The 13,547-nt window shown below is 44.0% G+C and overlaps 1 protein-coding gene across 2 annotated transcripts in view; it reads left to right on the top strand.

Annotated features, from left to right (window-relative positions):
* LOC115084432 (tetratricopeptide repeat protein 30A) overlaps positions 1-13,547 on the top strand; it is a 156,824-nt gene that overhangs the window by 71,561 nt on the left and 71,716 nt on the right. For both annotated transcript variants that reach the window (XM_029589320.1, XM_029589321.1), the window contains exons 11-12: positions 4,181-4,234; positions 4,466-4,531. In XM_029589320.1, the coding sequence (XP_029445180.1) occupies positions 4,181-4,234; positions 4,466-4,531 (120 nt within the window). The remainder of the gene's footprint in view (positions 1-4,180; positions 4,235-4,465; positions 4,532-13,547) is intronic.

Here is a 13,547-nt window from a genome sequence, read left to right on the forward strand (position 1 = left end):
TTGGGATATATTTGGAGTATGTGGAAAACTGGCAATATTATGTTTACTTATTTGTTTTGATGTAATTATGCCAATAAAGATATTTATACAAAAAAAATAGTCCCACCAAGATGCACCCAGCACATCGACACATGATGTATTGGCCCACCAGGTTAATAAACATGTGGATAAAGGTGAACCTGTTGATGTAGTACATTTGGATTTTCAGAAGGTAATTGACAAAGTCCCTCATGAGAGACTTCTAAGAAAACTAAAAAGTCATGGGGTAGGAGGTGATGTCCTTTCGGGAATTACAAACTGGTTAAAAAGACAGGAAACAGAGAGTAGGATTAAATGATCAATTTTCTCAATGGAAAAAGAGTGGAGTGCCTCAGGGATCTGTATTTGGACCAGTTCGGTCAATCCTGGAATCTCTGGGCTGGGTCATAAATGTACAGAAGAATCATCTGGTCCCTTCCCGTTCTCTCGAATATTTGGGAGCCTGTTTCGACACCCAGCGGAGCAGAATGTTTCTCACAGATGACAGGGTGAACAAGATTCAGGGACAGATAGTGCGTCTGCTTCGTCTACAGGTGCCGAAAGTTTGGGATTACTTACTGGTCCTGGGCTCGATGGCGTCCACGTTGGAACATTTTTATTTGCTCTTCAATAATTTTTTACTTGATAATCAAGGAAAAAATTCTGGTTGGGAACTTTTGTATAACAGGGTCAGCCACAAGAGATATATGTAAGAGAAATCAAATAAATTTAGCCATAGGAAAGATTTTTACATAACAGATTAGTATCCACAAGAATATGTTGGCACATAATAAGAAAAATTATTGAAGAGCAAATAAAAATGTATGAATTTTGTATTTTAATATTATAGGGATATGTGCAATAGGTATTATTGTATTGTATTGTTATTGGAATGAATGTGGTATGAGTGAATAGTATTATATAAATGTTTTTTAATTATATGTTTGTAATAAAAGAAATAAACATTTATGAAATTAGATACAGGTATACATTGTATAATTATTCACGTATGTTCTTAGACCATTGTAACATGGTAGATGTTGTCAGTTAAGAACCATTTGACCCATCAGTCTGTCTGGTTGCCCCTGCTTATAGTGTTCTAGCTAAGGACATTTCTTATCAGCCATATGAGCTTGACCACCTACCCTGCTATAATTCTTGTCATCGCCCTTTCTTGCTTTTACTGCAAACTACTGTTCTAAGAATATCTGCTGTCAGTTGTATAAATTTGATTCCTTGCAGGAGATCGCTAGTTCTTATTTTTGTCCTTTGCTGAAAAATATAGTCAGGGACCCTGTTATCCTTCAATTCTGGATCAATGTGTCAAAGGCCGCAAAATTTGCACAAATTGCCAGGCCCCTGCAGAATCATGGGAACCAGGAGCTTCTCTTCCTCACATCACACTATCACCTATTGTTGCCAGTCAGTCAGTAAGAAAAGGAGGATAGTGATAGTCCTTTGCCACCGAGGGCTGTAAGAATCACACTTTGACTCACATTATGGTATCTTGTCACTTAATACCCTTGCACAACCCCTAATACCCATCAGAGATTAACCCCTTGGCCATTTAGTCCCAGCAAGTATTGTGCAGGCCTTGCTTGCAGCTGCACCTGCATATGCCATCTGCGTTTCTGCTTGCCTCTGGGCAAGTGCCCTGCCCACAAGCTACTCCTGGAGGATTTTCTGGGGGTACTGCAACTCCACAAAACTGGGGACTCTTAGTTCCTGGAAAAATACTTAGACCACAATTCAAAAAACACTGGGTTTGCTCTGAGATTCACCTGAGATATTAATCAGTCACAAACACAATGCTAGTAAACTATAAAGCTTATTATTCAAAAGGCAGAATTGTGAATATAAAATATTTGACATAAAACTGCATTACAACAGGTAGGGAGGAAGAAAAGGAATTTCACAGTAACACTGGTTTAACTGAACTTATTTGCAGAGCTAAACTCTGCACTTTTCTGTAGTCATCTGTGACAGTCCTGATGAGATTAGCTCGGACACTGATCACTGACTCTATTCCTGGTTGTTGTTTATTAACAATGGGCTACAGAGCTCAGACTATCTTAGAAACTAATTTTCCTATGTCTGTCCTGTCAGCCAACAACTCTCTTTCATCCAGTTCTAGCTAGCAATTGAAATGAAACATTAATGAATTCACATCAGAATGATCTCAGCACCTTGTTCTGACTCTGGGATTCACACCATTGACTCCGGAATACTGCATTGTTCAGCTGCCACCTACTGTACAGCTCAAAACCACTAGAAAATATAATCTTAAAGGGAATTTTACATGCCAGACAAATGATATTTACAGTTAAAACTCCTGTTGCATCACAGTATCCCTCACAATTCAAAGCGTGACTACAGCTCCTAGCAGCAGAAGAGGAAGATAACGCCTGAGGCACCATAAATATCCTTTCGCCAGCATAGATCAGTGGCTGTGGTGTGAGATGGGAGAATCGGAGAGAGAGGGAATTGGCTGGGAGACGGTTGAAAGGGTATAGTTGCTTGGGGGAGTATATGTGTGAGAGAGACATGATTTGCAATGGTGATCAGCATTGGGTATTTTATGAGGGAATTGTGCTTGGCAAGTGTGTATGAGAGAGAGAGTGCACATGGGATTGAGGGAGTGAGAAGCGAGGTCCAAGGAAAGGAAAGGAGAAAAAGAGGTCTGGAGGGGGGAGTAGGAGGCATTGGAAAGTAGAGCAAGACTGGAGCTTGGGGAGGAATAACTCACCCTCTCTAATCCAGGTTCTCCTTTCCTTTATCTCCATCTCTTCCCTCAATCCTGGCACCTCCTTTCCCTGATCCTGCCTCATCTCCTTCCTCTTCCCCGTCGCCAGTCCTTGATCCGCTCTTCTCCTTCATTCACTCTGCCTTTCATCCCCCACCTCTGTGCCTCTGCAGATCCCCCACACCAATACCTGAGATCCATTGTTGCCACTCAAAATAATGGCAAATTATTCAGACATACAAGTAAGATTGCAAAACTACATTATTCTTATAATATAAAATAAAATTGTCATTATTTAATATGCAAAGGAATGCAGATGTATGCAAATTGCTGCAGACTTGGTATAGAACTTTCTAACTCTTGTCACAGAATCTACTCTTAAGTTGCCACAGAATGCTGGAGGCTCTGAGTATGGCTAAGTCAATTTGCAACTTATCCTAAGAAACCTGCCACCTCCCCTTGATTATATCTGAGAACGTACCACTTGCCATTCTTTAATGTTGGTTGACTTTGATTAGCATAGCAAAACGGTGGAATTCATTGTGATGCTTTTTAGAACGAGCATAAATGCAAGTAAGTCGTTTTAGATGGGTGGGTATAGAGATTAAGTAAAAAAAAAAAACATTTCAAGGATTTTTGTCTGATATTTCTGTGTTGTAGTTTATTTAGAAATAAAAATTGGTTTTGGGTTATTTTGGTACTGTTCTTGCTAGGTGTTTTTTTTTTTTTGGCATTGCAGTACAAATAAGACCAAAACTGTCCTGAATAAGGAGAGAGATCTTATAAGCAGTCACACTTTATGGCTGGCACCTGGGAAAGATTGGATGGGCCAATTAGTTTTCTCGGTCACTATGTACTTATTATGACCTTTCCTCCTCTTTTGAGAGAGTGACACAACCATGCCACCATTCTGTGCAAGTTGGCTTTTTTTCTCTTCCCTTTTCCGCCCTCTGCTGTTCTAAGTGATTGAGCAATATGCATATTGCTCAATTCTTAGTCCAATAACCAGGTCCCTTTCTCCATTTCTTATACCCTACTGCTCCCACCACTCTTCTTGATATCTATCCCAAATATGTCTTAAACTGTCACAGTTTGTTACTTCTGCCTCTGCTGGTAGGCTATTCCAATAAAAAAAAGTATTTTGTCTCAGACTTCCTCTAACTTCATCTCATCACTCCCTTGAACTTGATTTTTTTTTTTTTTTTGCAATAAAATGCTGCCACATTGTATTTTTTTGAAGCCTGCTCAATATATGAATTTTTCTGTGCTATCCCTCGGTTCCTTTTCTCTTCCAGTGAATATAGTTAGAGTTCCTGGAACTAGTCATTCTAAAACATATAAAATAATAAGTAATAGTTTCAATGTGTTTCTGGCATAGAGGCCCATTTAATCATTCTGTGCTTGGTTTGTGTGTTTCAGTACTTATATGATTTTCTGGATGCCTTGATAACTTGCCAGACAGCGCCAGAAGAGGTAGGAGTGTCTGATTTTTAACTGCAAGAGCTTGAAGGGGGTTATCCTGCATGCAGATTTTGTTACTACTTTCCTGCACTTAAAATATCCAAAATAAAATCATTAGTGTAATTTAAAAAGTTAATTTAAAAAAAACCCTTTGGGTTTTAGCATCTATAGTGTTTTGTAATACATTTACATATTTTTCAGAATGTTTATTTGAAATCTTTCTACCACTGTCCACTTATGTAGGCTTTCCTAAAACTGGACGAATTAGCAGGAATGCTGACCGAGCAGTTAAGGAAATTAACCAAACAGGTATAGTTCTCTGTTACTTTATCTTTGTTGGATGTTTGTGGTAGTCTTTCTGCTATACAGTGATAATATAAAAATTTCCCTCTCCATTAATTGTATAAATGAATGTAGGGCTATGTGACCAGCAAAATCAGCTATGAAAAAAGCAAAAGAGTCAAAACCTTTCTTTGGCACCAGCAGGGAAGTAATCAAGATTACTTGATAACATAAGAGAAAAGCTATTTCAAACAGCAATACTTCAGTCCAGTGTAGCAGCCCATCAGCAACAGATGGTACAATATCTGTACAACACCTTGGAAAAGATAAAGGACACCACTCGGATTTTGAGACAAGAGGTTCAGGATAAGTTTACGTCTCTTTTTAATGAGACAGAAGAATGTTCTAAATGCTTGGCTAGGTCTATTTATGACTCTTATGAAAGATCTTTCAGGTTTTCAGCAATAGCGACCAGAAGACTTGCATGGCTAAGAGCATCTGATATTCCAGAAGATGTTCAATGAAAAATAGCTGATGATTTGTGTTTGGGAGATAATTTATTTGGGCAAAAGGTTAAGGAAGCAGTAGATGTCATGAAATGCATTGTACAGTTTTGTAAATTCTGACAACAGCTATAGCAGATCAGCCTTCTCAGAAAAGATATCAAACCTTATAATTATTATTCTAGAAGAAGATACTAGCCAGTCTATTACAGGCAATGTGCGTATTCTCAGCAACAAAATCAACCTCAGCAACAAGTTCAGCAAAACTCACCGCTAGCCAAGGAAAATCTCAAAGACTAGCCTAGCAGCTGCCTCAAAACCTAGTCAGGGGTTTTTGACTGCTAGCCTTTTTCTCAATTCCAGTGGGGGAAGACTTCATTTTTTTCTTTCAACAATGGTCCCTGATGTGTACCTGAAGGTTCTGGGAGGCCTGGGTTTTAAAAATTAGCAAAGAGGATTATCACTCTACTCTTAATAATTCCTCCTCCTTATCACTTCATGGATCAACTATTGATCCTCACCGAGAGGTAAAATAACTGTTACTAGAACATGCAATAGAACAGGTCTCTCAAGCACAAAAAGGAAGAGGTTTCTATTCCAGATACTTCCTAATTCCCAAAAAATAAGGAGGACTTTGCCCAATTCTAAATCTCAGGAAGCTAAATACCATATCTGAAGAGAGAAATATTCAGGATGAACTCTCTCTAGGCACTATTCTACCTCATACAGAGATGAGCAATTGGCTAACAACGTTGGACTTCAAGGATGCTTATCTGGATATATAAATTCATCACTCACACAGAAAATATCATCGGTGTGCTCTGGGAAATTATTACTTTCAATAACGAGTTTTTTCCCATTTGGGAGAAGTGCAGCTCCCAGAGTCTGCACAAAGTGCCTAGCAGTTGCTGTTCATCTCAAGAAAAAGAACGTGCTGGTTTTCCCATATTTAAACAATTGGCTAATATTGAGCACATCTTACATTGAATCCAAAACAACATGATTTATGTTCTAAGGCAGGGGTGGGCAAGTCCGGTCCTCGAGGGCTGCAAACCAGTCAGGTTTTCAGGATATCCCTAATGAATATGCATGAAATAGATTTGCATACAACTGAGGCAGTTGCATACAACTGAGGCAATTCATTAAGGATATCCTGAAAACCCGACTGGTTTGCAGCCCTCGAGGACCGGAATTGCCCACCCCTGTTCTAAGGTCATTGCAATTTTTAGGATTCATGGTAAATTTGGAGAAGTCTTACCTAACTTCCACTCATCAGTTGGAGTTCGTAGGGGCATATGTAAATGTAGAAAAAGGAAAGGCTTTTCTCCTAGGACAAGCAGGATAGTAGTCCTCACAAGTGGGTGACATCATCAGAGGATTCCCAGCATGCCACTATCCACATGTCCATGTGGAGTCCCTCTTAAGTCTCTTCTGTGGAGCTATTGTCTCACGGATGTGGAGCTTGCACTGTTTTTTTCTCTGGAATACTGCCACATTCAAGTTTTCTCATTCCTTTTTCTTGCCGGGTCCCTCCATCCTTCCTGTCGCAGTAAGATCGCCGTTCTTTGTAATCTATTACCAATAGTGCCATCTCTTGGTGGCCACCGGCCATTGACCGCTCGTCGGTTGGCTTTTTCTAAGGCATCTGGTTTCCGCTGATGCCCCCAGTGCCCCAGACCATGTCCATTACAGACCCCGCACAAGGTCTGTATCCTGTGCCTGGGGGCATCGCATGGCATCTGGGGGTGTTCGTTCTACGCTGAGATGACCACAAGGGTTGCCGCACGCGTCTTGATAAAATGGAGAAATTGTTCAGCTCCAGGAAGTCTGAGACCTTGACCTCTGCATTGGGGGCATCGATGCCTCAGGGCAGGGAAGACCCGGTAGTCACCAGTCCCGTTCTACCTTCTCCTCTGCTGGTTTCCCAGGTCGAGTTAGGTGCTGGGGATCAGCCTCTTTCCATATTAGGCCTGGGTTGTCACCATCTTCCTCGGCACTGGGGAAAGACCGGGCCGCGCATCATGGGGAGTCGAGGAAGCACCGGCATCGGTCACTGTCTTCTCATGACTCCAAGCTTGGGAAGACACCAGCATCGGCTGAGATGCCTTGAAGTGGCCCTGTGCCAAGGAGGCATTGCCCTCCATCGAGGCCGAGGGCCCAAGGTGGTCCCCATCAATTCTAGTGCAGGGCACCGGTCTCCTTCAGGGTTTCAAGGGCAACCCGGTCACGCCTCCTCCTCCTCCTCCTCAAGCTGTCCTGTCATTGGCAGCATTTGAGGAGGAGTTGGAGCGCAGAATGTGATTGGTGGTCAGCTGAGCCCTACAAGGTATCGATCCGGCGGCCACTTCAGGGCCACCACCACTGCCGGAGCCTGCACCATCGATGCTAGCACCATTGCTGGAGGGATTGGACTTGCTCTTTGGTGCGCTTTCGATGCAGCCATTGCAGGTGCCCCAGGCGCCCTCGCTGCCACGAACCACCGGTGCAGCCTCGATCGGAGACCATTCCCATCACTCATTCCTTGAATGAGGGCGAGCTGTTGGGGCCAGTGGTTCCGATTCCGTGGCCAACCCCGCAGCTGGCCTTGCCCAAACTGCCGGGTCCATCGTCATTCTCTGCCTCCGGTGACTGTGGTGCCCCCCGTGCCCCTGGCGCCCCGGCCCAAGAGCGCAGTTAGGGCTCCCCCAATGGTGTCTCCAGATGATCTGAGCAATGATGATGCCCCTTATGACCCATGGAAGGATGAGGCCTCCGTATCCTCCTTGGATGATTCCAAGGACCTGCCCTATGAGCCATCTCTTCCGGAGGAAAGACGTCAATCCCCTCCAGAGTATCTGACATTTGCAGGTTTTGTCTGAACCATGGCGGAATTGGTTCCCTGAAAACTCCTGACTGAAGAAAACTCCAGGCACAAAATGCTGGAGGTCCTCCAATTTGTGGATGCGCCTAAGGAAGTGGTTGCAGTTCCAGTCCATGACATATTTAAGGAATTGTTTGTCTGGCTCTGGGAGCACCCCATCTTGTTCCCTCCAGGCAGGAAACGCTGCAGTCCCTCCACCATTCGGGTCCTGGAGACCTTGGGCTTTCTGATCACCTACCCGAAGTCGCAGCTGGTCCAATCACCACAACTGGACTTCATTGGTGTCAAGTTTGACACAGCTCAGGCTTGGGCGTTCTTGCCCTGGAATCGAGTGCTCACCTTAGTATCCCTGGCAAGAGTCGCCAGGTCTCCATGCACTGCATGTTGCACCTATTGGGCCACATGGCTGTGACCATCTGTCATTCCCTTCGCTCATCTGCACATCGCAGGGCACAGTGGACCTTGCGGTCCCAGTAGCGCCAGGCCTCCCAGAACCTTCAGGTACACATCAGGGACACTCCGCTAGTTCGGAACTCCTTGTCTTGGTAGGAGACACTTGGAGGTAAGTGTGACTTTTCAAGCTTCACCTGCTCAGGTTGTGCTTACAACAGATGCTTCCCACCTGGGCTGGGGGGCCCATGTTGGCAATCTCCACACCTAGGGTCAATTGTCAGCATAGGAAGCACAGTATCCGATCAACTTCCTAGAGCTCCAGGCAGTCCGTACATGCTTTGGGTTTCGAGATCGTTTGGCCAACAAGATGGTCCTCATCAAGACTGAAAATCAGGTGGTGATGTGGTACCTTAACAAGCAGAGAGGCATGAGATCATTCCTCCTTTGTCAGGAGGTGGTCCAGCTGTGGTTGTGGGCTCTGTTCCAGGGCATAATTCTCTGTGCCATGTACTTGCCGGGGCAGGAGAATGTGATAGCGGATGACCTGAATTGTTCCTTCCACCTGCATGAGTGTTCCCTGAAGCAGGAGGTTGCAGATCAAATCTTCCATCTCTGGGGAACCCCAGACATGGATCTCTTTGCTTCCCCCTACAACAGGAAGGTAAATCAGTTTTGCTCCCTGTCCACAGGGAACGGCAAGCTGGCATCAGACACCTTTGCCTGCCATTGGGGCACGGGCCTCCTGTATGCCTATTCTCTGCTTCCACTAATGTTGAAGACCTTCCTGAAGCTCCAAAAGGGCTGGGGGACCATGATTCTCATCGCGCCTTATTGGCCAAGGCAGATCTGGTTCCTGCTCCTGCAGGATCTCTCCATGCAAGAGCTGATCAGTCTGGGAACCTCCCCTGACCTCATCATGCAGTATCTGGGCAGACTGCACCAACCCAACCTCCAGGCCTTATCTCTCATGGCTTGGATGTTGAGAGGATGACTTTACAGCTCCTGGACCTCTCGGAGGGCCCTGGGTCCTGGTAGATTTGAAGAAGTCTTACAACCTAAAGTGGAAGAGATTGTTTGCTATGAGAGCCACAGCTTGGACTCATTCTCTTGCTCCACATCCAAACTGTTGGATTACCTACTACACCTCTCAGAGGCTGGCCTGAAGACCAACTCTGTCAGGGTACATCTTAGTGCTGTTGGGGACCTACCACCATGGGGTAGATAGGTCGCCCATTTCAGTGCAGCCTATCGTGAGGTGCTTTATGCGGGATCGGTTTCAGCTGAAGCCTTCCCTCAGACCCCCTGCAGTTTCCTGGGGCCTCAATGAGGTCTTGGCCCATCTGATGAAGGCTCCCTTTGAGCCTTTGTGCTCTGAAGTACCTGACCTGGAAGGTCATTTTTGTGGTTGCGGTCACCTCAGTGTGTAGAGTCAGCGAACTTCAGGATCTGTGTCATATCCACCCTACACAAAGTTCTTCCATGATCGGGTGGTTCTACGCACACACCCTAAGTTCCTGCCGAAGGTGGTGACTGATTTCCATCTGAACCTGTCAGTCGTTCTGCCCACCTTCTTGCCTAAGCCTCATTTGCACCGGGGTGAATGGGCTCTGCACAGCCTAGATTGCAAGAGGGCCTTAGCCTTCTACCTGGAACGAACAGCAGGCCACAGGCAATCCATGCAATTCTTCATTTCTTTTCACAAGAAACGATTGGGAGTTGCTGTGGCCAAGCAGACCTTGTCCAATTGGCTAACGGACTGCATTTCTTTCTGCTATATGCAAGCAGGACTACAGCTGGGGGGCCATGTCAAGGCTCACTCTGTTTGAGCCATGACAGCTTCAGTGGCCCACTTGCAAGCAGTCCCCGTTGACGAGATCTGCAAGGCTGTGGCATGGAGTTCCCTTCACACCTTTGCCTCACACTACTGTCTGGACAGGGACAGCTGACGTGATAGCAATTTCAGCCAGTCTGTCCTCCGGAATCTCTTTCAGCTGTAAAACCCAACTCTTCCTGCCTCAGGTCCATTGTTCAGGCTGATTCCCTGTTTTAAAAAAAGCACCTTGGTTGTTGTGCCCATTGACACCTCGTTAGATGACTGTTGATCCCCTTGTTTCGGGAACAGCCTGTAGCTAGGGATTCAACCACTTGTGAGGACTACAGCTTGCTTGTCCTAGGAGAAAGCAGAGTTGCTTACCTGTAGCAGGTATTCTCCTAGGACAGCAAGATGTTAATCCTCAGGAAACCCTCCTGCCACCCCGCGGAGTTGGGTTTTTCCTAGTTTATTTTATTTTTTCGTAATTCTATATTACGAGACTGAAGAGGGACCCCCCATGGACGCGTGGATAGTGGCATGCTGGGCATGCTCAGTATGCCAGTCAAAGTTTCCTGTGCCGGGTTCCATCTGATGATGTCACTCACTTGTGAGGACTAACATCCTGCTGTCATAGGAGAACACCTTTTACAGGTAAGCAACTCTGCTTTCTTCTAGTTAAAGGAATAAAAAAATTGATAAAAATAGTGCAAACTCTCTCAAATTGTCCATCAGTAACAGCAAGAGCCTTCATACAGATGTGAGGTCACATGGCAGCTACCATCCATGTTACACTACTAGCATATTTGAACACGAGTCAAGCACAGGGGTACCTCAAATATCATTAGAACCAACATCTTTATCCATTAGCCTGAAGGATTCTAATTTCCAGCAGTCTAATTCATACCTTGCAATGGTGGATATTGCCATCCAATCTTCTTCGAGATCAGCATTTTAGCCCCCACAAGTTCAAAGTATAATAATCACAGACACATCCCATCATGAATGGGATGCGCATTTAAACAATATTTGTTCTGAAAACAATATTTGTTCTGAAAACCAGTTTTCACATCAGTTTGCTAGAGCTTAGAGCAGTTTTCCAAGCTTCCTAGTATTCAAAAGCTGGATGAAGAACTCAATAGTTTAGATTTAAACAGACGATCAGTTAATGATGTTTTACATAAACAAGCAGGAACAGGTTCTGCAAGACTATGCAAGGAGTTAGTAAAGACATGGAATCGGGCAGTCTCTAGAAATATTCATCATTCTGCTATATATCTCCAAGGCAAAGATAGTGTTTTCACAGACTCTCTCAATTGCCACCTTCAACCTTATTAGTGGTTTCTTCATCCCAGTATAGTACAGTATCTTTTCCAATTTTGGGAAAAGCCACTCATAGGCCCCTTTGTTTCCCATAGAATCACAAGCTACTCTTTATTGCTCCAAGAGACCAATGATCCACTCCATAGCCCAGAATGCATTCTTAGTGCAGTGGAACAACACATTCATGTATGCTTTTCCTCCAGTTCCTGAACATTGGAGGGAGGGATACAAATAATTTTATGTGTAAAATATTTTATTGGGTGAACCAACACAAGTTATACATGAACAAAGCAGCATGTAAACACAATAGGAATAAACATAATGCTGACTAGGAAGCTTTCACTCCTTTTTAGAATAATCAGTTATGTCCTTCCCCTACCTACCCCCCCCCCCCCAATGAAGACCTAAGCTGACCACAAACAAAGTCCGTATACTCTCCAAATACACAGTGTCAGTCATTAAGAGCCAAACTTCTAGCTCTATGGGGCAAAGCCTGTATATAGGGTTCCCAGGTGTGAAGAAATAATTTCCGTCGTTTGGGCGAACTGTGGGCGAAAAGCTGCTCCATCTGCATGAGTTTGTGAAAATGGATCCGCCAGGTCCAAAAGGAGGGTGGTTTGGCGTCGCGCCAATGGAGAAGAAGTACCTTTTTTCCCACCAGACCAGCCTTTTCGAGCAAAATTTGCGGACCTGGGTTCACCACTAGATGATGAGCGATACAGTGGAACAGCCAGAGATACGGTGAGAATGGTAGGCGAATCCCCACTGATGGTTCTAAATAACCCACAATTTGTCGCCAATAATTTTGAATTGCTGAGCACTCCCAAAAAACATGAGACAGGGTCCCCGTCCACTTCCAGCAGCATACACATTTATCAACGTTGGCAAGGCCAGCTTTAAAGGCAATCTGGGGCAAGAGATAGGCCCTACGCAAAAATTTTAAATGCATCTCCCGAAGATACATATTGCCAGTAATAGAGAGTATACTCCTCACACTAAACGAAAAAAATGGGAAGAGTTAACAAGAACGCTCCATCTCGATTCCAGCGGTCAACAGAGACTTGATAGGAGTCCGTGGGGATACCACGGGCCAACCGCCTATAATAAAGCGAGAGAGATGGGTCCCCTGGTTGATCAAATTGAAAAAAACCATCCAGGGCTTTAAACGCTGCTAAATGTTGATCGGGGGTACCCAAGGACCGGTGGTAATGACTAAGTTGCAAATATCCAAAGAAGTGAGACCCAGGGAGCCCATACAGTTCTTGTAATCAGTCAAAAGGCAGGAGACGACCTTCATCATCCATTACATGACCCAAGTATAATATACCTTTGTGATCCCAGACCCTAAAGTGCACAGTCGTGGACCCCGGAGCAAAATCTAAGTTACCTCTAAGGGATATTAAATATGTGCAGTGTCGGGGAATCTCCAAATAATTTTAAATAAGTAAATACATTTCAAAGATTCTTTTCAAGTTATGAAAAGACACAGGGAAAATTATCCTTGTAGTCTCTTTATGGCCTCAATAAATCTGGTTTCCATGTCTGCAAAGATTAGCAGTGGCTTCACCTATTCATCTTCCAGTCTCTGGCTTTCACAGCATGGATATTGAGAGCAAAATAATAATGGCCATGCCACTTCTGTCAAAAGTTAAACAGGTTATGCTACCAGCTAAAGGGCCGGCCCCTAGACTTTTTATGATTTCAAATGGATTTCAGATTTTCTCACTGGTGTTTTATTAACAAGAATCCTTTTACTTGATGAACATCAATATTGTTCAATATCTCCTTTTGCTTTTCTAACTCAGGTTTGAAATCAAATTCAGTTAGGATTCATATGAGTGCGATTGCTGTACTATCATTTTTCAGAAAGCCTACCTAGATTCCAAGTTCATTATTTATTTATTAGTTGCCTGGTGCCAAGCTCTAGGTGATGTACAAACATACATAATAAGAATCAAAACAAAACAGAAGCAAAAATATTCATCAAGATCCTGTCAAGATTCTTCCTCCCCAATGGGACCTTAATGTGGTTCTTTCTCAATTAAATAACACTTGAACCATTTGTGGCTACAGGCATTAAGTTCCATACCTGGAAACGTCTTCTATTTCTTACAGCAATAATATCAGCATGCAAAGTAGTGAGCTGCAAGTTCT

Source organism: Rhinatrema bivittatum, chromosome 2 (genome assembly GCF_901001135.1).
Source record: "Rhinatrema bivittatum chromosome 2, aRhiBiv1.1, whole genome shotgun sequence".
NCBI lineage: Eukaryota > Metazoa > Chordata > Amphibia > Gymnophiona > Rhinatrematidae > Rhinatrema > Rhinatrema bivittatum.